General features: G+C 40.6%; 2 protein-coding genes and 1 long non-coding RNA gene across 5 annotated transcripts in view; 1 reads left to right on the top strand and 2 right to left on the bottom strand.

The window, feature by feature from the left end:
• The window catches only part of RMND5A (required for meiotic nuclear division 5 homolog A), a 62,970-nt gene extending 49,513 nt beyond the window's left edge, over positions 1-13,457 (bottom strand). For both annotated transcript variants that reach the window (XM_031019478.2, XM_031019479.2), the window contains exon 1: positions 12,809-13,457. In XM_031019478.2, the coding sequence (XP_030875338.1) occupies positions 12,809-12,950 (142 nt within the window). In that variant the 5' untranslated portion in view covers positions 12,951-13,457. The remainder of the gene's footprint in view (positions 1-12,808) is intronic.
• MRPL35 (mitochondrial ribosomal protein L35) overlaps positions 1-24,035 on the bottom strand; it is a 471,157-nt gene that overhangs the window by 29,796 nt on the left and 417,326 nt on the right. The gene's annotated exons all lie outside the window — the stretch shown is intronic.
• The window catches only part of LOC115937466 (uncharacterized), a 50,935-nt gene continuing 40,551 nt past the window's right edge, over positions 13,652-24,035 (top strand). The window contains exons 1-2 of one of the 2 annotated variants that reach the window (XR_004072751.2): positions 13,652-13,843; positions 15,134-16,895. This is a non-coding gene — a long non-coding RNA (uncharacterized LOC115937466). Of the gene's footprint in view, positions 13,844-13,994; positions 14,211-15,133; positions 16,896-24,035 lie in introns of those variants that run through there. The other variant, XR_014138211.1, reaches the window with a different exon arrangement.

Genomic DNA, 24,035 nt, shown 5'->3' with positions numbered 1-24,035 from the left:
CAAGCTCTGCCCTCGGGCTTCACTGCCTAGCCATTTCAGGATTTATGTCCATTAGTTTCAAAGAAACAATAAATTGTTTGTTTCCATACCATCCTGTACTTCTCTATCAGAGTTTCACACTTCATTGTAAATATTTGTCTATCACCTTCATGGAATTACTTGAAGACAGGAAATATGATTGTTTAATCTTCGGTGTTTAGCTCCACGCCCAGTGTGGGGCTTGAACTCACGACCCCCAGATCGAGAGTCACATGCTCTACTGACTGAGCCAGCCAAGGGCCCCTAGTAAATTACATGTTCTTCTTTTCAAGCCCAGCACTGGAGACTCTGGCACTGCCAACACACTGAACCAATACCCTCTGAACTGCCAGCAGTTTCACACTCAGCAGCTCACTGACCTTCTACTCCCTTCCAGGGTATTTAGTGTGTACTATGCAAAGCACTATGGCCTAAATTTTCCAAATACCAAATAAATAACGCACGCGCACACACACACACCAAGGTCCAAATAAAACACACTCATAGAACAGAGTCCCCCCAGTTGTAAGTTCCTTCCCTTTTCCAAATAATGACCATTCCCTCCCCTCTAAAACCTTAAATATGTAGGTAAAGACTTGGGGAAAAAATTAACAGGTTTGTGTTTTGAGCCACAGTTTCTGTGTTTGTAAAAGAAAACTATGCTAAAGTGTGTCAAAAAAAGGAAATACATTTCAACTTTCATACATAACGTGTTCCTGTAAAATTATACCCCAAGTCAGAATGTAGCAAGGTAGAACAAACTTACACAATAAAAGGAGTGCCCAATTCCCACACAGGGAAAAATTACAAAATTCCTAATTATACCTTGGTTTTATAAATAACTTTTCAATACAGTTCTATCATTTTGTACATTTATTTGTTCAATTATTTTCCTTCATAATCACACGGCTTAAAACAACCATATGTCCAATTATGGGACAACATTTACTCATCATTTTGGCTCATCTAACACAATCAAGACAAAGAAATTAAGACTGAAAACTGTATTCTCATCCCTACTCAGTGTTCGCATTTGCAATTTTGTTTGCCACTTATTTTTAGGATATCAGAAGGGAAGAAACCCCTCAAATAATTGTACACACTATTAAAGAAAGATAATGTTGCTCAAATTAAACAGCTGGTTGGCAGGCAGCACTATAATGGGGTAGCTTGATTTATCTGCTCATGGACAGATAATCAAAAGTTCTAATCTGGCCTGTAAAAGGCAGTTTAAAGGTGTCAATTACACCATGAAGTACATGCTGCCTAAGAGTCAAACACATGAGAGATGAGAACCCCTATAATTAAGAGCACTCTATAAAAAATGGTGAGGCACAACACAGAAAGGTGATTACTATGATGATTATTATTCAGATGTCCAAAATGGCTGAAAACACCACCACCTAGGACTAGAATATTTTGGTAGAAGCAAAGAGTAGCATTCCCCAGAAATCACTAAGACCTGACTTAACAATCTTATGAACATCACGGAGACAGAAAACATTTTAAATATCCAAGTTTATAAATATTACACATATTGCATTGAGCTCTTTTGCATTATTAAAAGTTAACTCTGGGGGCGCCTGGGTGGCTCAGTCGTTAAGCATCTGCCTTCGGCTCAGGTCATGATCTCAGGGTCCTGGGATCGAGCCCCGCATCGGGCTCCCTGCTCGGCGGGAGGCCTGCTTCTCCCTCTCCACTCCCCCTGCTTGTGTTCCCTTTCTCGCTGTATCTCTCTCTGTCAAATAAATAAAAATCGTTAAAAAAAAAAAGTTAACTCTGCTTCATAAAATGGACAGAGATCTTAAATTTGGAATTAAGTGGAAAACAAAATGGCACACAAGTTTTGATGTGAATGCAAAAAAATCCATTTAGTAAACATAATCCTAACTATACCTAAATGAAAACTGGGGACACATAGAGCTATACTCCAGAATTCATTCTAGATTAATTCCTTAAAAAAAGTTAAAATAGAAAAAGTCAAAAGAATGCTGTAAGGGGAAAAAAAATTCTACATTATCCCACTCTTTTTAAGGGGGGGAGGGGCAGAGGGAGAGAGAGAATCTTAAGCAGGCTCTCTGCTCCCCGCACCCCTCCTCCCCCAGACACAGGGATTGATCTCACCACACTGATATCAGGACCTGAGCTGAAATCAAGAGTCGGAACACTTAATCGACTGAACCACCCTGGCTCCCTTATCCCGCTCTTATTTTTTTAGAAGTCTTAATATCTTAAACAAAATGAGACTAGACAAAGACAAAACAGGAAAAAAAACTAAAGTCAAAAGGAAGGGAGAACCATGACACTCAGAGTCAATTTACTGAGTGCTGAATGCCTGTCGGCAGTGTTCAGGGTACAGATCAAGTATTTTAGACAGATTAAGAAATTTAGGATGGGAATAAAAGAAGACAAAGAATAAAAGGGTCTAAGATTGATTCTAAAGAAGTCACTGGCAAGGTGAACATGGAAAAGATTGCAAAATATTAAAATAGAAAAACCTGAAACTTGAAAAGGTAAGGTTGGTATTAAAAAAATAATAATAAAAGGACTGTTTCATACTGTGAGTAACAAACTAAATTGTGGCCTATTGGCGTTTGGGGCTTCTCATCAGCTACCTCAGCACCTAGGACACAGCAGCTGCTCAACACTCAGAGGAAGAAAAACACACAAAGAGAACACACTCATTTTTTCTACGGGCAGTACACACTGAAAACAAAACAAACTTTTTTCTGTATATTAATAGGTGGCAAATCTACCAAGCACAGTATTTTTGGGGTCAACCCCTGACCGTCCAGAACAGAACACAGATTCAGACAGGTGTGTTCTGATCCAGTGCACCAAATCACAGCCTAGTGTGCTGCAAAACCAACCATAAGGGGGAAAAAAAAAGAAAAAAAGAAAGTTTATATTTAAAAGCTAAATTACGGGGCACCTGGGTGGCTCAGTCATTAAGCGTCTGCCTTCGGCTCAGGTCATGATCCCAGGGTCCTGGGATCGAGCCCCACATCGGGCTCCCTGCTCGGCGGAGAGCCTGCTTCTCCCTCTCCCACTCCCCCTGCTTGTGTTCCCTCTCTCGCTGTCTCTCTGTCAAATAAATAAAATCTTTAAAAAATAAAAATAAAAGCTAAATTACATGGTACAGACTAATAGTGCGCCTAGAGCAGAAAGCTAGACCAAAATGACTGGCATAGGGAAGAAAGGGAAGGCTTCAAAAATACATGATGAGGCAAGAACTGAGGGAGATGACAGAAGAAAAAGAGGACACATTGCACCGGTTTTCAAATGTCTGCTAGACAGTCCTACCTTAGAGAGCCTAGTCATTCCCTTCAAATTCAAAATAGAGAATTAATCTCTAGCTATCTCCTTCTATATCTCTGAAATGAATGGCTGAAACAGATGAGGTTTCTTGTAGTCTTTAAATGTAAATTTCATACTTAGAAATCAAACTCAAATTTCTACCTTCCCCTCTCATAAACTTATTTTCTTCCTGATTCCATAATTGTCTACCTGTCACTCATGCTCAAACCTTAGATTAAGCTTTGATTTTTCTGACCCTTCTCGCCCATCCTGCCAGACGACATCCACACAACAAGTCCTGGTAATTCCTTCCCTCAGGAGATCCCATGCCTGGGTCCCTGTGCATCTCTACCACCACTACCCAAAGACAGGTCCCTCTTTCATCAGGTCTGAGTTGACACTTAACTGGTCCTCTTGCCTCTAGCCAAACTGCACTCCCAACTCCAATCAACCTAAATGCTGCTAACTGGTCTCAATATAATGTCCCTGTCCAGTCCCTGTTCAAAATGTACTCCCCACCCAAGTCATTCAACATTTTCCCAGTCTACTTTTTCCCTGGTATGTGTGACTCTATAAACCCTGATTCCGATTTAATTTTAATTCTTCTATTTCTCCCTGCTCTGGTCCTTCCCTGTTCCCAGAATGCCTCTTGTTCTCTCACTCCTCTGTACCTTTGTTCTTGCCAACCACCACTTCTGGCGCCCCATCCTATCTTCCTACTGTCCACATTCAATCTCTGTTATTGAAACTTGACAGGTTAGAGGACTCTGTCTCAAATCCCACCCCTTCTTGCCTGTACCACTCAGTCAGCATTGGCCTATGTACATGGCCTTGCACTACTGGGCATAGGTGGTTAAAAACACACCAGTGACATCTCCCTAACTAGACAGAAAGTTCTTAGAGCATGAGAACGATTGCTTGCCCTTTGTTAACTCCCACAAGATTTAGCCTAGTTCTACATTTAATTGGCAATTAATAACTATTGACCAGGTGCTCTGAAGTTCAATTGAAATAACACACACACACACACCCCCAGCAGTTCTTTCTAAGGGCTTTTTCTCTCCTGTTTCTCTGAACTGCTAGTATTCATACCAACCAGAAGTACTGCTATTTATACTGTGTCATGGCCATGGTTTTTTCCCCTCTCAAATGTAAAAGTCTGGTCTCATTATCCAACTAAAGTTCCTTGAAGACTGTATCTTATGCCTTTTGAAAATTCCTTATGGTGTTAGGCAGACTACTGGGCACAGAATGGCAGCTAACATACACCAGTACAAAAGATACCTAAGAGTCAAAGTGTCTCCATAGTGCTTAACACTGCTTAAAGGCACAGACCTTAAAAAAAATAAAAACAAACAAAAAAGGCAGACATTAAAAATAACAAATATACCTTGTTTTCAGGTTTTAAAGCCAGTTTACATCTACTACCTATTTAATTCCCATAACTCTGTGATATAAGTTACCAGTTTATTGAAGAGGAATTAGGTTAAGCAAGATTATAGATTATAGAACCAGTAAAGTGGCAGAGCAAGGACTCAAACTCAGATCTCCTAAGCTCAAGGACAAAATTTTGTGGTCTACTCTCCAAGTGGCAGACTCATCTTTTTATCTCCCTAACTAGCCTCCAAGTTCCTGGAGGGCCAAAGCCATATATAATGTTTCTTTTAAGTCACTCCTTATCTCCTCCTGAATACCTTCATATAATCAATAATGAGATATTAAATCTAGATGGATCCCACAGATATAGCAAACTCATCAAAGATAACACACAGCCAGATGCTATACCTCAAAAAGAGAAGAAAGTATTCAGGCTCAATCTTAAGTGTTAAAGCCTTATGGATTCTGAGAACAATGTTCCCTAAGAACCATTCTGAGCTGAGCCATACAGTCACCAAACCCAAATAAGGTGGAAGTATATTTCTAAAAGTCTCAAGTCCTGCTGGAGATTCTAGTCTCTGTTCTTTAAGGGATTAGACTACACCTAATCTAAGAGGAAGGCCAAACATTTTGCCATTCTTCTACAAACTCCTGAAGCTTTCAAAAAAATGCCCAGTTTAGAGAGCATCAGGTCCTTGGTATCTATCAACTTCTGGGGATTACATGGAGCACCATGGCGCTCCAGTACATAGCTCAGGACTACAGCCTTCCATAATTCTCCCCTATACCACATTCTGGGGTTATTTTCAAAGATTTTACAGATGAAAAAGCAGGAACCCAAATAAAAACAAATCAGTTTTAAGGTCCTAAAGTGAATATTTACCAAAACACCATTTTCACTATCCTAACAACTAAGTGACTAAGACATGGAAAGAATGGAAATTTCTAGTATCGTATCACAGAAGCGTTGGCAAGTTTCTCCCTCACCAATGTTATTATCCAGAATTAGAAACTACTTAAAAGATAAAATAACCTTAGTAAAATGATTTTACTATGCCAAGCATACAAGCAATTTCAAGTAAGTTCCCAAAGGTAACATGAACCAAATTGTATTTTTTTTTTTACTCTACAAATTAAGTTGCACCAGCAACTCAGTATTTGAATTGTATGAACGTTATAGTTAGGAGGCAAGGCAAAAACTAAGAAATAAAGGTTGGGCTAGTCAAGAAAACACCTCAAAGAACATTGTTATTGGTGTAACTGGTAGCTGCTCAACTATAATAGACATCTATCACTTTAATCTGGGTACAAGTTTTCCCTTCTAGAACTCTCTCCTCTCTATGATCACATGGCCGTACATCTCCTGACATGGGATAAGCACTGCCCAAGGTAGCCAATGAACTCCATGCCCTGGCCCCAGTTATTGATTCAGGGAGAGGGTTAGACCCGAACCAAAACAGCATGGAATACTCCCTGGTAATTTTATGTTTGAAAATGCAGAAAAAAAAGGCATGTTGCTGTCTTTGGGATCACTAGCAATATAAGAATGATATGAACTCCACTGGCCATCTTTACCTCCATGTGGAGAAAGCTCCTCTGAGAATGAAGCCAACCATGGAAAGCACAGTTGAGTGAGGAAGAGAAAAAGATCAATCCTTATGACATCCTCTCTGCTTCTGGAGCCAGCTGGCTTTACCTCAGCCTATTTAGTTATGAGTCAACAAAGTCCATTTTAATTAAAACTATTCTGAACAGATTCTAGTCTCAATGAATAAGGTGTCAAATAAAGAATTATCTCCTAAAAGAGCCTGGAAAGGAATGGCTGACAAAGTTAAATCAGCTTCTAAACCTTAACTGGAAATGCCCACACTAACCTATTATTCTCACCATCTAAAACAGCCCAAGTAGCTTGCTAAGTGGTCTATTCTTCTCTTAGAGTATTTGAACAATGACTACTGTTATCCACCCAAACTTTTCTGACCTACTTACCTGCTACTTTCCAGACTAGATGTTAAAAGTAGCTATCAAATTTTATTCAATTAAAAATTTAAAGTCCTTCCTCTCTCTAAAACTAATGATGTACTATACAGTGGCTAACATACATACATACATAAATAAATAAAATCCTTTTCTCTCCCAATAGTGTCTTGTTAATATTTAGCAAAAAGTTTCATTGACAACTGAGAGACCAGATACTGTAGTCTACTTCAAGTACACCAAACAAAAAGGCTGAATAAGCAAACCACTTGTCTACCAAACCCTGATCCTTTAATATTCATTCAACATAATACATTCACAACCCTGGGAGGCTCTGAAAAGCACAGGGATTTATACGTATAAATAAGCATACTTTTCAGTTAAGTATATATAATATATACAACTCAAATTCTAGAATGAAGAGTTATCCATACCATAGGACCCTGAATCTCTGTTTTCTGTCTACTGATAAAAACCATACCACAGAAATTAGTTTAAAACGTGGCCACAATTTGCTTTCTCTTCCATGCTTAATTGCCTATTTACCTTCTTATTTGTTACCTTCAAGTTTTAAAAACTGGAAGCAGTTCTGCAACTAGTAACTAAGTTCTCTTTGATTCACCAAAGAAAGATGGAGGATTATGGTTTAAATGAGTTTTACTGGGAGTCAGACCACATACCCGCACAAAAAAAGGAGTTTTAGAAGCTAATATATGTGTTGACCACTCCTACAAATTAAGTTGTCTTTACCAACTTGTAAATTGCAATAATACTAAGCCTAAATCACAGTAAGTAGAACTACATGTCCAATGCCTCAAAGTAAAAATGAATAGTGACAAATTATTACTTCCCTGATTTTTCTTAAAAATTTTTCTGGAAAAAAAAATTTTTTTCTGGAAGCTAGCATCTTTGTGAAGTGGGCAACTAGGTGGCCCACAAATAAGAGTAGGAGGGAGACTTCTTACTGGGTATCCTTTTTTTATCATTTGAATTTATACCATTTGAACAAATTATCTACTCAAAACAAATAAAATTTAAATTTAGAAAATTCATTTAAAAAAAGTCACTGAGAATCATTTTCAGAAACTATAATACAATTCCCTATAATAGCCTAAAAAAAATTTTTTTTAAAGTAGGCTCCACACCCAACATGGGCGCTGAACTCACCACCCTGAGATCAAGACCTGAACTGTGATCAAGAGTTAGACACTCAACTGACTGAGCCACCCAGGTGCCCCTACCCTAGAAATAACTTTTAAACAAACTGCATACCCTTGCCTCTTAACAAAGATTGTAATTTTCCCAGTACACGTCAATCATGTCATAAATGCTACCCTACTGTTTCAGTCTAATCTCCATTTACCAAATGTGAAATTAGAGTATCAGCAATACGTGATATATAGTTCTCTTCTGTTCTCCTTCCACCACAGAAGTGCTAATGGGAAACAAAATATATTTGCCAATAGAAAAAAAAAAAAGCTAAAAAGCATATAAACAATCACAAGTCAAATCCCTAACATTTATCCATACTATCTGCCTGTTAATTGAGGGTTGTCCAAAGTGTGGTTCCCACACCACTGACATGAATAGTGATTTTAGCTGTATGTGAAGCATTTTAATAGTTATGAATTTGCTTTTAATAGTTTATTATATCTAATACACCAAACCTATGATTTCACAAATATCAGTGCCTACAGTGCCTTTCACTTCCACTTAAGAGAAATCATGAATTCATCTGAAATATAAGAGTGCACATTTGTGAGTGAAGTTTGAGAAGCACTAGTGCATTACCCAAATTAGATCAAGGGCACACTGGGAATGATCACCAAACAGCATCAACCATACAGAAAATTAGACCAAACTTCATGTGCACAGGGAAACTCACTGAAAAGCTGGTACAACTATATGACAGTGCTCTCCTCTTTCCCAAGAGTTGAGGAAATTAAGTGAACCTGAAATTTAATCAAAGTAACTAAGGGTAAGACTCAGAGTTTGGTACAATCCTTGAACTTCTGGCAAATTAAGCTTAAAAATGGTAGACATTGGGGAGAGTATGTGCTATGGTGAGTGCTGTGAATTGTGTAAGACTGTTGAATCACAGACCTGTACCTCTGAAACAAATAATACATTATATGTTAAAAAAAAAAAAAAAGAAGAAGATAGTAGGAAGGGAAAAATGAAGGGGGAGAATCGGAAGAGGAGACGAACCATGAGAGACTATGGACTCTGAGAAACAAACTGAGGGTTCTAGAGGGGAGGGGGGTGGGGGGATGGGTTAGCCTGGTGATGGGTATTAAGGAGGGCATGTATTGAATGGAGCTCTGGGTGTTATACACAAACAATGAATCATGGAACACTACATCAAAAACTAATGATGTAATGTATGGTGATTAACGTAACATAATAAAATTATATATAAAAAAAAAAAAGGTATTCCTTTCCCAGCCCAAACACCTCAGCACAGACCTTTCATCTGCTGTGAACAGTCATCTCTAATCCCTTTTACCTCAGATACCTCACTCAGCAGGCTCTGGATCACTCTCCCATCCATCATCCAATCTACCACCCTAAGGTTTCCCAGGCAGTTCTTGGGACCTAAAGAAAGCCTTTAAGTCAGTCTCCAGAAGAGGAATGAATCAGGCTTCAACAGAACTTCTTTTTAGTATTCTGTGTGGTTCTTTACTGCCCCTTCGCTCTTCTGTTACTGCTATGCTGCCCCTCAACCACCAACAACTGCATGGCCGGCTATGACCTAGTCAAAGCCCGCACGTATCAATTGGGGCCTTCAGTCAGAGCCTTCTACTCTGAAAGTACTCCTCTGCCTTAGGCCTCACGCCCACTAAAAAAATAAATTAACGTAAAAAAAAGATTTTCCTTTTCCCAGGCTGGAGTTGGTTAGAGGTGGATTAAATGGCAGAGTACCAACTAATCCACCAGGTGTAAGTGACCATCCACATCACCTTTATTCTCCCAAAGGTAAGTGAATTAAGAAAAATACATTTTAAATGAAATAACTAGGGAAAGTTTATATGAAAGAATTTCAGGCTATATAGAGGCAATTTAGAGCCGATGAAAGAAATGTTAGGGCTCACTGCAGGACTACTTCCAAGCCAGTTGCCAGGCTAGCCCCCACAATCTGGAATAAAAGTGGTGAGAGTGGATATGGGTTGTCAATGGGCTTACTAATCTTCATTTACGTATGATGTTTCCACCACAAACTATTCTAACTGTCCTCATTTAGTATAGTTGTTCACTCACTTTAGAACAAAGATACTTAAACATAAGGAAATATAAATCATCCTCAAAAACTGAACTGATCCCCTGACCCTAGCTAAAAAGATACTTCCGAATCAGGCAGTTACTCACCATGGTATGATGCCATGTTGGGGGATCTATACGGTTCCCAAGATTCTACTTTATTCACATCACATTCTTACAAGAATATTACCACAAATAACCCCAGAGAATGAGATCCAAAGCCCTGACAGATGGTCCCAGTTGGAGCTCCTCTCTCAAGTCACAGGAGCCCACAAGATCAATTGCCCAAACAAGTACATTCAAACTTGAAAGTGGAGTTCCAAACTCAGATTTCAGTAGACATAACTTTAGGAAGGGTATATTTAAGATACAAATGTAATATCCACATCATCGCTGGCAAAGAACATTAGAAATTATCTGCTTTGAAAATTACCATAACCAAGATACCAAAGCATGCTGTTTGCCTCCACACATAAGACACCATTAGAAAAAAGAGTTTACTTTGGAAACTAGACCCGGCACTTGCGGTATTTATTTTTCTTTCATGTTTCATAACTGCCTTTAGTCACTTAATCCTATTATTAAAGAATTAAAGAAAATCAAAGAAATACCAATATCAAACTGCAATTTGGTAGACAAGAAGGTAAAAAATAGGAGGCTGAGAAAGGAACACATGCAATTCACCAAGTCAGACCATTTGAATAGCATGGCATTATCTGTGGCTAATACCCTCACACCATACATTCCTTGCAAAGTTCCCCGATACCAAGCAAAAAACAATTTGTCTAAAGCAAACTCGTGCTTCAGCAATTTCTGGCAATTATTTTATCCATCTGAGATGGGCCCCAAATTCCCTAAAACGAGGCTTGCAATCACACTCCCCCATCAACTAATAGCCCCCTCCCTCTTATAGGAAGGTATTTTACTTTCCATCTTCTCTCTCAAATTCTGCCTATCCAACCCCTCAATCTCTGACCTGGTCCTTAAAAAGGAAATGCTCCTTCCACCTCTCCAAGTCTAGACCCTTCACTCATTCTTTTCCTTTCAGCCTTGAACAAGACATAGATTTCCTGGAACGGATGGGCGGGTGGGCAGGCAGAGACAGAGGGACACAGACACACGCACCTCCCACCCTTGTACTTAAACAGCCTTGGGCCTTCTTACACTTCAGTTTGCATATTTTTCTTAATCCCCACTAATCTAGTTTATTTTAACTCTATGAAGCTGCAAGCAGACGGTCACTGACTCCCAACAGCCAAATACCAGCTGACCAACTTCTCTTTTTCTAAGCTCCTGCCTTTTCTGTTTCTGTTGGCTCCTCCATGGCCCTCCACTCTCCAAGAGGAGTTCAAGGTGCGGGTGGACCCTACAATCTCTCTTCCCTGCAGCCTACGTGATCTCCTTCAGTCTCCTCGGTAGAAATGATACTAAGAAACCATCTGAGACCTTACTTTCCCCCCCAATTCTAACTGCATCTTTAGCCAACAGTACACATTAGCCCTTGGCTCTGTCTTCATCAGCCCTTCAGCTTTATCCCGCATGTCCAAAAACCCAATTCACCAGAGCCTTCCCAGGATTCCCACCCAACTCCACCTCCACTTCCCCTTCCCAAGCAGCCATCTATGTCTGTTTATTTTTCCATATTAATATTCTAATTCCTTTTCGTATTATGGTTGCAGGCTTGCTTCTTCCCCCGAGTTCAAAAGTGACTGCCATGTTCAGAATAGATGTTTTAAGACTCCCTTATCACGGGCTAGCACTTACTCCCCACTGAAAGGAGTCTGAAAAGAAAGGTGGAAGAGGGGAGAAGCTCAGATGGCGCCACTGCCTTCACCTCACCTGCCCAAGTATCCGCATTTCACCTCAGCTACCAAACTTTCCTTTCCATAAACTGCTGTTCAGCCTAGGGACTGAGAAGGCTCCTTCAAACTCTTGAATGAATCCATTAAAGTCATTTCTTTCTTGACCAGAAGGAATCACCACTATGAACATGTCAGTCTAAGGACACCAGACCTTAACCTGTTACTAAAAAACCAAAACCAAAACCCCTTCTCAACCAGCTTCCACAAGTTAACTTCGGCAAAGTATCTGCCCCCGGATCCTAGGGCAATAATGAAATAATCTAGGTAAAACATTCTACTATAGAAAATCTGTCTTCTGAAAGGAAAGCAAGTAAAAACTTGGCCAGGTAAGGCAAGTAACTAACTACTTGTGCCACAATTTGCTTCAGGAAAGTTGCCTGTTCTTCCTCAGGCTACAAGGAGAGCCGAACAATTTGATTGAGCTCGTTTCCTAGGAATCGTCTGTGCTGCTGCGACGTTGAAGAAGAGCTGCTTCCACACAGCAGCAAATCGTGAAGTTGCAGCAGCGGCTGTTCTGCTAACCCATAGCTAAGAATAACACTCGACTTTCTAATTTAAAAAAAAAGAAGAGAAAGAAGAAAAAAGAAAGACTTGGAAAGTAAGTCCCCGGGCCAAGGATCTGGGGCAGGAAAGGAAGAAGGGGCTTCCTGCACTGACCCTCTTATCACCCTCGGTCCAACGCAATCAGCGCACCTTCAGCCCGCAGGGACCAGAAAGCACGGGGTCGGGAGTCGGGAGCCGGGGGCGCCCACCCCGGGACCGCGGCAGTTTGCAGGTGCCACGGACCGGCCCCCACACATGTTTAACCCGGCTGGAACCCGTGGTTCCGGGCTGGGTTTCCGGGTGGATCGCGCTCACTCTTAATTGACAACGAAGTCGGGGCAGGTTCGAGGCAAATCGCGAGGAAGAAAAGTCACAGAGGGCTGGGGTGGGGGGGGGAGGCGCCGGGACACCCCTCCTGGCCCGCCGTGGCCCAAGGGGCCGGGCCCTGCCCCGCGCGCCCACCCGGGCCGCCCTACCGTGGCTCTGCAGGATCTCGTGCTTGAGGCCGCCCGTATAGTCGATGAGCTCCTCCAGGCCGCGCTCGCACAGCTGCCCGTAGCCCGAGAACTTGTGCAGCACCTTCTCCAGCTCGCGCTCCACCGTCACGCACTGATCCATCCCGGAGGCGGCGGCGACGGCGGCGCTCGGCTCCCTGGCGCCCGGGTGTCCGCAGCCGTTCGGCCCGGGCCCGGCCGAGGCCGCGTCCTGCTCCTCGTCCCCCAGGCGGGCGGCACGGGCGGCTGAGGCGGCCGAGAGAGCGGGCGTGCTAGCCGCGGCGCCGGGGGAGTCCCGCGCAGCCCGTGCCCGCCTGCCCCATGGCCCCCCGGCCCCCGGATACTCGCCGCCGCTCCCGCTCGCTCTCCCCACCCGGTCCCGCGCCCCTGGTCCTCACTCGCCGCGTTCGGCTGCCAGCGGCGGCGCCGCCGATTGTTTTTGTTTTCACGGGAACCGACCGATGACCTGGTTCTCCCGGGCGGCACCAAGCGCCGCCGACCCGAGGGGGGGGCAGCCACCCCAGCAAGGGAAAGAGGCGGCGCGGGCCGTACCAAGCGCACCCTCGAGGGGGAGCAGCCTGGCGAACGCGGGCGGAGGAACGCGACGAGCGTCCGCTCGCGCCGCCGCTCTAAAGGTGTGGGCAGTACCACGCGGGAAGCGTGCAAGGGAGAGGGCGAGGGTGGAGCAAGAACCCAATTGGTCCGAGGAGCTAAATAGGGAACTTCGGAGACAGCCCCGGCGCTCAGAGAGCGCTACAACTACGCTCCCCGTAAACAAGAGGGTGGAAACCGTCCCTAACCACTCCGCCCAGAAAAGGGGAAAAAGAACCAATGGGCGCGGGGAATACGTAAGGAGCCAACGTTCTCCAATCCCTGACCGAGGCGTAAACCTTCAGCCAATCGGAGTATAGGGGCCAAACCAATAGTCTTGCTGTTGGAGGGGGTGACTTAGAGTGCATCGTGGGAAGCAAGTTATTTCTGGAAAGCCATGAGGGAAAACAAGGCAGAGACTAAAAGGTCTGTTTTCTACAGGAGTTCTCCCTGGTCATAATTTATGTCATCTCCCCATTACTCCTAGGGCTACTGTCGTTCCGAAGTTTTGGAAGACGGACTTGCCGCCCCGGACGAAAAACCAAGCCCGGCGGGGCGGCGCGGGGCGGGGCCGGTAGTGCGGCGGGCGGAGGTCGCTGACAAGAAGCCAGGCGGGGGCGATGCTGGAGGGCGGGGGAGGAGGGCTGCTCGGTAGCTGCGCGGGGTCGGCGCGAGGAAGACCCCCGCGCGGCCGTGGGTGCTGCCGGGACGCTGGTGCCGCGGGGAGGTCACACTCCCCACCCCCCGCGGGCCTCAGCTCCTTGGCTCCGGGGCTTGGAACCTCTCCCGACAGGTAGCTCCTCTCTGCGCCGTGTGCGGGCAGCTTCACGCAGTGGAAACCCGCGTGGGAGAGCGGCACAGCTTGCCCCTGCTCTCGGGCGCCTTATTCCATTGATACGAATTGAGTTACCTCCTCTGCGTAAATTCTTCCCGGACTGCCGTGGTGCCTCCAACCTTGGCCCATATCCCCTTGCTCACTAAGCTGCAGTTGCGCTAATGTTAGCTTTCTTCCAAAAGCCACATTAGTAATTGCCTGACGGCGTCTGCACTTAGCTTTTTTTCGTTGGCCTGGAAAACCCGTCCACCTTTCTCATCCTAAACTTCTCAGCTCACTTGCCCCCTCAGAGGGCCCTCCCCTGACCACACTAATAGAGTTTCCACCTTCCCTCACTCCTCCAGTGTTGTGTCGTATTTATCATAATATCAACCGTATCACCAGTTTTCTTATTTTCACACCATTTATTAAAAGCTGAAGTGATCTGGTTAATTTTTCGTTTACTTTTCAGCCTGCACCTCTTCAGTAAATCTCCATAAAGGCAAGCCTTTGTCTAATTCTCTGCCCAAGAACGGTGCCTGGCAACATAGTAGGCAATTTTTTTTTTAATTAAGGCGAAATCTTTTTGAGTCTCAATTTCCCTTCTTGTAATTTGGAAATAATTGCAATTAATAATATTTCATTGGCTTCTTGGGAAATTAAGTGAGATAATATATGTAAACACTCATAGTAAGCAGGGAATAGCCGTATGATAAATGCTGGTTGTTAGTTGTCTGTTCCCATAAGTAAATCTGAGATGGCAGCCTAAAATGGAATCACGTTGGTCTAGTCCCCAATCCTTTCATTCAGGTGATTCTCAACGGCTGCCCTCGCTGTTGCTGTTATAAATCTCCTTTCTCCTCCCCACCTAACCCATTTTCCTTTCTCCTCTTTCTTGGCAGATGTCCCTGATTGCTTTTTCACTGAGAAGATTAAAAAAAAAATCCAGCTCCAGCATCCTCTGCCACTCTTCTCAAAGTATTTCTGTCCCTCCCATCCATTTTGTGTACCTAAAGGAACAAGAGTCTTTTCTCCCTTCTAAGTTGCCAACCCTTGGCTTGCTGGCTTCATCTCACCTCCCTCCAGACGTCTTCCCCTCCTTTGTACTAGGTCCTTCCTTTCTGCTTTCAGACTGAATGGGACTGACCTACCTGGGGAATTGGGGGAGAGATGATCTTTATTTATCCCTTCTCAAGCTGTTTCCCTTTTCCTCTCAGTCCCTTCATGGCCAAACTGCCCAAATTCTTTACACTTTTTCCTCCCTGATCTCCTTGATAAGCTCATTCTTTTCTCAGTCTTTTTTTTTTTTTCCTTGACCTCACTGCCACACGAGAAAATTCTGACTCACTTTCACCTGTAAAATTCTCCCTTGATATTGTCCTAGTATGGTTCAGTCACCCCTTCTCCCTTGCTGGCTCTTCTTTCTCATTTAGCCCTCTATGTGAGTGGGCATTTGCCCCAGGTTTTATCCTCAATACCTGCTGTCCTGAGATAGCACTTTACAATCTGCCCCTCTCCAGCCTTGATGTGCCTCATAAGCTCTAGCTTCACATTCTCCAACCAGTAAGACATTATCATCCAGAGACTGACTACCTCTAGTCAACATGTCAAAAAAAGTTCACATTTCCTTTCAAAATTGACTATCCTCCCTTTGACTTCTCTGTTTTTGTCAGCATTACCTTAACTCCCAGCTACAGCTGCCACTTCTCCATCCTTATCTTTTTTAAGATTTTATTTTTGAGTAATCTCTACACGCAACATGGGGCTCGAACTCACAACCCTAAGATCAAGAGTCACATGCTCCACCAGTTAAAGCCAGATGCCCCTCCATCCTCATCTTTAACTTACCTATAGGACTCTCAAAAACCCTTTATCAAATTCCTCGACTCTACTAACTTGTTTCCATTGCCACCCCTCTACATCCTTCCCAAGATCCCTTTGCTAATTCAACTGCCTTCATTCACCCCAGAATCATTGGTGTTCCTCCGGATTTTGTCCTCATCAGTATCCCTAGGGATGCAGATTGTCTTGTCCCTTTTTCATTCATCCTCCACATGAAGTCAGACATCAAGTTCTATAGAGTATGACTTCCTAATGTCCTCATGAGGCTTTTTAACTTCTACATCCTCATCATCAGTACCTTGAGATATTTCCAAGATTATAATTATTTCTCTTACTCCTACAGTGCCACCAAATGAATCTTCATTCCCTTCAAAAGGTTATTATAGTTAAATGAGATAATCTATCTAAAGCACTCAACATAATGCCTAACACATGGTAAGAGCTCTTATTATCTACTGATCAGAAATAATCATACAAATATCAAATCATGTTGTACACCTGAAACTAATATAATGTTATGTATCAATTATACCTCAATTAAGAAAAAAGGAAGAACTAATTACTCCCCATTACTGACAGCTTCAAATCATAATTCCCAGCTGCATGGTCTGCCCAGTGTAGCAACCCATCATAATCCCCCATCCAAATACCGGACACGTTCACATTTTCAGGGTGAAGTGAGCACAGTTCATCCATGCTTTTTCCTCTCTTGGAATGCCTTTCTTTGTCCAAAGCCATTCAAACCCTCCCCTTTCTTCAAGTAACAAGACAAGTCCTACTTTCTTGATACCTTCTAGATCTTGGCCTGCATTCTCCAATATGGTAAGTCACCAACTCTACGTAGCTTTTTAAATTAAATAAAATTAAAAATTAAAATCCTCAGTTGTACAGACCACATTTCAACTACTCATTAACCACATGTGGCTAGTGGCTACTATGCTAATCCATCACTGTAGAAAGTTATATTGAATAGTGCTGATCTAGACCATGACCACAGTACAGTTACCAGCCATTCCTTGACCTGCTATGTGACTTCTCTGGGTTAAGTCATTTAATTCCTAAGTGCCTAGTGCTCTTCTCTTCTTGGTTAACTTTTCCAATTTGCTTACTCAATTAGATTGTTAGCTCCTAGGTCAGGGCTGACTGTTCTTTTTCTCTCACATGATTTAATCAGAATAGAAAAAGTGCTTTAGGTATTTGTTAAAGGAAAGAGCATAATAAGAGGAGAAGAGACTTCAGGGCACCTGGCTGGCTCAGTCATTAGGACGTGGGGCTCTTGATCTCGGGGTTGTGAGTTTGAGCCTCATGTTGAGTTTAGAGATTACTTAAAATCTTAAAAAAGAGAGAGAGAAGAGGTTTCGAATTTAACCGAGGAAAGAAAAACAGTACTTGTAAGGACAGAGATCTTTATGTTCCCTCTTTAGTTTGTATTGGCCCTTCCTATCCAGTGCATAATTGCTTTAAGCCCATACCTCGGTTTCTCAGAGGAGGGTCTCTAGAAGCAAGAGGGAAAAAAATCAGTTTTCAGAACAACTGCAAATTATTTTTCTGTGGTTGCATTTTCATCATACAACAAAAAATTCACACACGAACACAAACACAAACAAAACCCTACTCCAGTATCAAATGGACTCCTGTCCCCATATTCTGTTCAATCTAGAGAACCTCTCAATTTGCAATCATTCTGGACTTTGCTCTGGTCCTTCCCTTAACTTTAAATTTGATTCTCTGTAACATTTAACTAATATTAATCCAAAGGAAAGAGGAAACCCTTTGTCTTCTGACTAAAATACATATTCATCATAAGGAAATTAGAAAAAAAAGTACATAAATAATAATTTCATGAAATCCCAGAAGCAGAAAAAAAATGAGTTTTAACATTTGGGGTGAATTTCCAGAGTTTTTCCTATGTATACATATATACCCATATGTGCATTTTCATAAAAGATAGCTCTTTTTATATACATTTTGTAAACTGCTTTTGTTGTCCACTTAACAACTTTTCTCTAACAACAACAAAAGTCTTTAGAACTGCTTTTTTTTTTTTTTAAGTAATCTCTACACCCAAGTGTGGGGCTCGAACTCCAACCCCAAGATCAAGAGTCACATGCTCTTCTTTTTTTTTTTTAAAGATTTTATTTATTTATTTATTTGAGAGAGAGAGAAACAGCATGAGAGGGGAGAAGGCCAGAGGGAGAAGCAGGCTCCCCGCTGAGCCGGGAGCCCGATGTGGGACTCGATACCAGGACTCCAGGATCGTGACCTGAGCCAAAGGCAGTCGCTTAACCAACTGAGCCACCCAGGTGCCCAAGAGTCACACGCTCTTCTGACTGAGCCAGCCAGGCACCCCTAGAACTGCTTTTGACATCTTTTGAAATGCTTAATAGCTGTTGCACATTACTAGAACTTAGCACTCACCCTTATTCAACATATGTCATATTTATACTTTTCACTTTCATTTATTCTTAGAAATCTGAAATTACACAGAGGCAAGATAGGAAAAGTCAAAATTTCATCTTTCAGATTTGAGAATCTATTTTTAAAAACTGCTTTAAAAATGTACTTTTATGCCAAATACACTTTTGATAAGGGTAAGAAAGACTTTATTAAAAAAGACCTTGTAGAAAGGAGCTTATTAATTTACTGACTGTTCTAGCTCATAGCTAATATAAAAGTAAGAGTAAATTGACAAAATGTGTAATGACATACTGAATTACAAAATATATTCCTTCTCATCACTTAAAAAAAGTCAGTTTTCATCATTTTCAAACAAACAAAAATCTTGTTGTATGGTATGGTACCTATATGGTACCCAACCTGTAGGGAAGTATTTATACCTTTTGGACCTGTCCCCCACCTCCCCCGGTTTTATTGACCCAAATCTTTTCCTTTCTGGATTCTGGGGTGTCTTTCTATACTTTATGTCCTGCTCACTCTTTTGTGTGCTTTACTAGGTGTAGCAAGAAGTGTACTAACACCAAAGTAATTCATTCAACCCCTCCCAACCTAAGTTTCCTTATCTATAAAGTGAGAAGCTTGAAATAGATGACCTTTTAGGTCCTTCCAGTTTTAAAATTATAGAGATGCCAGTGTTTATTAAGCAATACGTGAGGTATGACACAACCAAACAGGAATGAACAGATGCACCCTCTCTGCTTTTGAAAGCTTTGCGTCTGAATCATTATTTCCTCGTGGAAATGTGGTGGTGTTTTGTTTTGGTTTTGTGGTTTTTTTTTTTTTGCTTTATTTATTCCTAATTATAATAATAGCTACCTACCATTTATTGAGTGCTTACAATATGCCAGGCACTTTGCTTTAAATGTGTGATTATCCAAAGCAACCTTTTGAAGTAAATATTACTATAGTTGTCCCCATTTTACAGATGAAGAAACTGAGGTATGCAGGGGTTAAGTAATTTCTCCAAGATTACGCAAATAGGACAGGTGGAGCTAGAATTTGAATTTGAATCTGACTCTATAACCAACAAGCCACTATACCTCAAAAAGGCAAAATTATGCTTTGTGATTATTTGTTAAGCAGAGGATTTCTACTACAATGGAGGGTTATTTACCCTAGGTAGTGTGGTTTGGTATCAGGAGCTCAGGGCTAAGATTCACAAAAATTGTAACACTTCTCCTTACCAGCTTTTCAACCTCAGGCAAGAACCTTAACCAAACAGCCTTTATTTTTTTCAAATAACAATATCTGCTCCACCTACCTTGCAACATTGTTGAGAGTAATATGTACATATATATTTATAAAGTAACATGAATATACTTTATATAGTAAATGTATATATTTAATTGTAAATCTATAAGAGCATTGTGTATGTACATTATATATGTAAAGTGCTCTGTAAACCATTAAGCCCTATAAAAGCTTAGGGTGCTGTTATTTCCTCTTATTATGTATGCATTTGATTCATCTGTTTATGGATCTTTCTGTGCATCTGTTCAGTGCAGAGTCTAGGTTGTAAATTGCTAAAATACAAGATTCATGACTTCTGACAACCTGGGGAGATTCCAGGTAGTAAACTAAGGTAATGTTTAAAAAAATGGCCTTTTAAGGCGACTTCCAGTTCAACTAACATGAAGTAATCCCATTCCTTTAGGTTGTCCCTAAAAAGCCCTAGACATACTACAGAAAACAAGCATAGTAATATTTTGGAGGGTAGAAAGAAGTTGGGCTACATAGGAATCTGGAGACTTGAATGACACGATGATAAGTTTCCAGGTTTCCTTATTTCCTCTCATATCTCAGGGCAATGCAAAATCCTCCAGCCCAGCACTACGAACAGGCACAGACAATAAAAACTCCAAGAAAAGTCCGTTTTCCCTACGCAAAGGATGGAAAAAAGAATGGCCTAACAATGGAAAGCTTATTGGCAATTCTGTCCTACTCCAGACAAATACAGAAAACTGCACCCTCTAATCACAGCGTAGTTTCAGTAGAGCTGAGCAAGGAGTTCATTTCCCATTCAACCTTCCCTAATCCATGGACATGAGAGGTAGCATTCCAATTCCCCTGCAGGATGGTTTTGGCAGGGCTGGAGTAGGGAGCTGACCTTCCATCTTCTGCCTGGCGAAAGCAGGTGGTGCTCCAGTTCTCCTCAGCAGGTGGTATCAGCAGATTGAGAGGAGAGCTGAGTTTATATCCCCACTCAGATGCAACAAGACAGAGGGAGTTGGTGCCCCACTTTCACTGTGAAGTTGTTGGTGGAGTAAGGGGGGAGCTGAACTTCCACCCCACCCGATTGCAACAAGGCAGTGTGAATCAGTGCTCCACTTTTGCTAAGGTGGTGTTGGCAGGGCTCAGAGAGAAGTTAAACATACACACCCAGCAGCCCATGTCTCAACAGGAGACTTCCTACTTTAAAAATAAATAAATGATTAATCGATTGATTGATTGATTAAATAGGATCCAGAGCTTCATAATCTAATATCTAAAATATCCAAGATACAAAAAATAATTACTCATCCAAGAACCAAGAAAATCACAACATGAATGAGAAAAGACAATCAACAGATGCCAATAATGAGATGAATTAAATGTTGGAATTGTCTGATAATTACATTAAAGCAGCTATCATAAAAATACTTCATCAATCATTTACAAATACTCTTGAAACAAAGTGAAAATAAATATTTCAGCAAAGAAATAGAAATTACCAAAAAAGCTAAATGGAAATTATAGAACTGAAAAATACATAAGTAAAATAAAAAACTTACCATAAGGGCTCAATAACAGAGTGAAGATAACAGATGATAGAATCAGTGAACTTGAGGAACAGACCAATGGAACTTACTCAAGTTGAACAACTGGATAAAATTGTCTGGAATAAAATGAATGGAATCTCAGAGACTATGGGATATTAAAAAAAAAAGTAACAATCATATCCCTGGAGGAGAATGAGAAAACTGAAGAAATATTCAAAGAAATAATAGCTGAAAACTTCCCTAACTTGGCAAAAGACATACACCTGCAAATTCAAGAAGTTAAATTGCAAAAAAGACAAGCCCAAAGGAATCCACTCCAAAACATACAACAATTAAATTTCTGAAAACTAACCACAAAGAAAATATTTTGGAAGCAGCCAATGAGAAATGACATTTACTTATAGGGGAACACCAATATGAATCACCTAATGTCTTGTGGAGGCCAGAAGGAAGTGGCACAATATTCTTCAAGTATTAAAAGGATTGTCAACCAAGAATCCTATGTCCAGTGAAATATTCTTCAATGATAAAAGGAAAATCAAGAGATTCTCAGATGAAGGAAAACTAAGAGAATTTGTCACACCAAAAAGAAATTTTTAAGTGGACTCCACACCCAGCTTTTTTAAAATGGGCTCCATGGGGCTTGAACTCATAAACCCCTGAGTCAAGACTTGAACTGAGATCAAGAGTTGGACACTTAACCAACTGAGCCACACAGGTGCCCCAAGCATATTTTCTAAACAGAAAATGATTAAAAAAAAAAAAAAAGGAAACTTGGAACATCAGGAAGAAAGAAAAAACACAATAAACAAAAATATTGGTATATAGAACAGACTCTTTTTCTTCTTGAGTTTTATAAATTTCTAAAATGATAGTTGAAGCAAAAATTGTGACATTATTTATATTCTAAATATATGCAAATATTTAAGACAATTATACTATAAACAGGGAGGGCAAAGACATAAAGGGAGTTAAGATTTCTATACTTAACTTGAACTGGTAAAATAATGATACCAGTAGACTGTGATATGTATACATAGTGTAATACCTAGAGCAACCACTAAAAAAACTATACAACAGGTAAAATTAAAAAGTACTACAGATAAGGGGGATGTGGGGAGTTATTGTTTCAAGTGGTACAGCACTTCTGTTTGAGATGAAAGATTCTAGAAATGGATAGTGGTGACGTTTGCACAACATTGTGAACATACTTAATGCTCCTGAATTATACACTTAGAAATGTTTTAAAATGGTAAATTTTATGTTATGCTTATTTTACCAAAATGGAAAAAATAGGTAAATTAAAAAAACATTATAGAAATGGTAATCGATTTTGCAATATGTAAGTGTATCAAATCAACACATCATACACCTTAAATTTACACAGTGTTATATGTCAACTAAATCTCAATAAAGTTGGGGGGAAACACTATAGATAAAATAGAATTTTCAAAATAGAATTTTCAAAAATGTTCAAGTAACTCACAGGATGGCAGGAAAAAAGAAACTATAGATGGAAAACAAAGTACACACAGAAAATAAAATGGCACACTTAAGTTGTAACATATCAATAATTACATTAAATGTTAACAGCCTAAGTACACCAATTAAAAGATAAAATTGGCAGAATGGATTTAAAAACATGACCTAATTATATGATGTCTACAATAAGTTCATTTCAAATATAATGATATAGGCAATGAAAGGGATTTAAAAAGAAATATCATGCAAACATTAATCAAAGGAAAACATGAGTGGCTGATATTATATTAATATTGCATATAGAAGACTTAAGAGCAAAGAAAATTATCAAAGATAGAGATGGCCACATTGTGATAAAAGGGTCAATCCACCAAGAGGGCATGCCAATTCAAAATAGGTATGCACCAGACAACAGAGCTGCGAACAAAATGTGAAACAAAAACTGAAAGAACTAGAAGAAATAGACAAATTCACAATAATAGTTGGAGACTTCAACACCCCTCTCTCAAAAACTGATGGAACGATTAGCCAGAAAATCAGCAAGGATATAAAAGAGCTCAATGCCAACAACCAACAGGATCTGGTCAACATTTATAGAATACTTCGCCCAATAACAGCAAAATACACATTTATCAAGTGCTCATGGACATACACCAAGATAGATCATTTCCTGAGCCATAAAACAATTCTCACTCAAAAGAAACAAAATCATACTGAGTATGTTGTCCAAGCACAATGGAATCAAACTAGAAATAAATAACAGAAAGATAATAGGAAAATCTCCAAACAGTTGGAATTAAATAACACATTTTACATTTCTAAATAATGTATGAGTCAGAGAAAGTCACACCTCAAGGGACTCAGAAAATAAGTGCAAAACAGATTTAAAGCAAGCAGAGTAAAGAAATAATAAATATAAAAGCAGACAGCAATAAAATTGAAAATAGGAAAACAATAGAGAAAATCTATAAAAGAAAATTAACCTCTAGCAAGATTGACAAAGAATAAAAGAAGCCTCTAATTAGAAATACCAGAAATGAAACAGGGAATATCACTACAGACCCTGCAGACATCAGAAAGATAATAAGGAAATACTACTACAATTCTATACATATAAATTCAACAACTTAGATGAAATGAACTAGTTCCTCAAAAAACACCCAACTACTACAACTTGCTCAATGAAATAGATTATTTGAAAGGTCCTAAGGCTATTAAGGAAATTGAATTCATAATTTTGAAACTCTCAAAAAAGAAATCTCTA

Source organism: Leptonychotes weddellii, chromosome 10 (assembly GCF_054177405.1).
Source record: "Leptonychotes weddellii isolate Sample4059 chromosome 10, ASM5417740v2, whole genome shotgun sequence".
Lineage (NCBI taxonomy): Eukaryota > Metazoa > Chordata > Mammalia > Carnivora > Phocidae > Leptonychotes > Leptonychotes weddellii.
The sequence above is the reverse complement of the archived record's forward strand: the minus strand, read 5'-3'. Positions and strand labels throughout refer to the sequence as shown.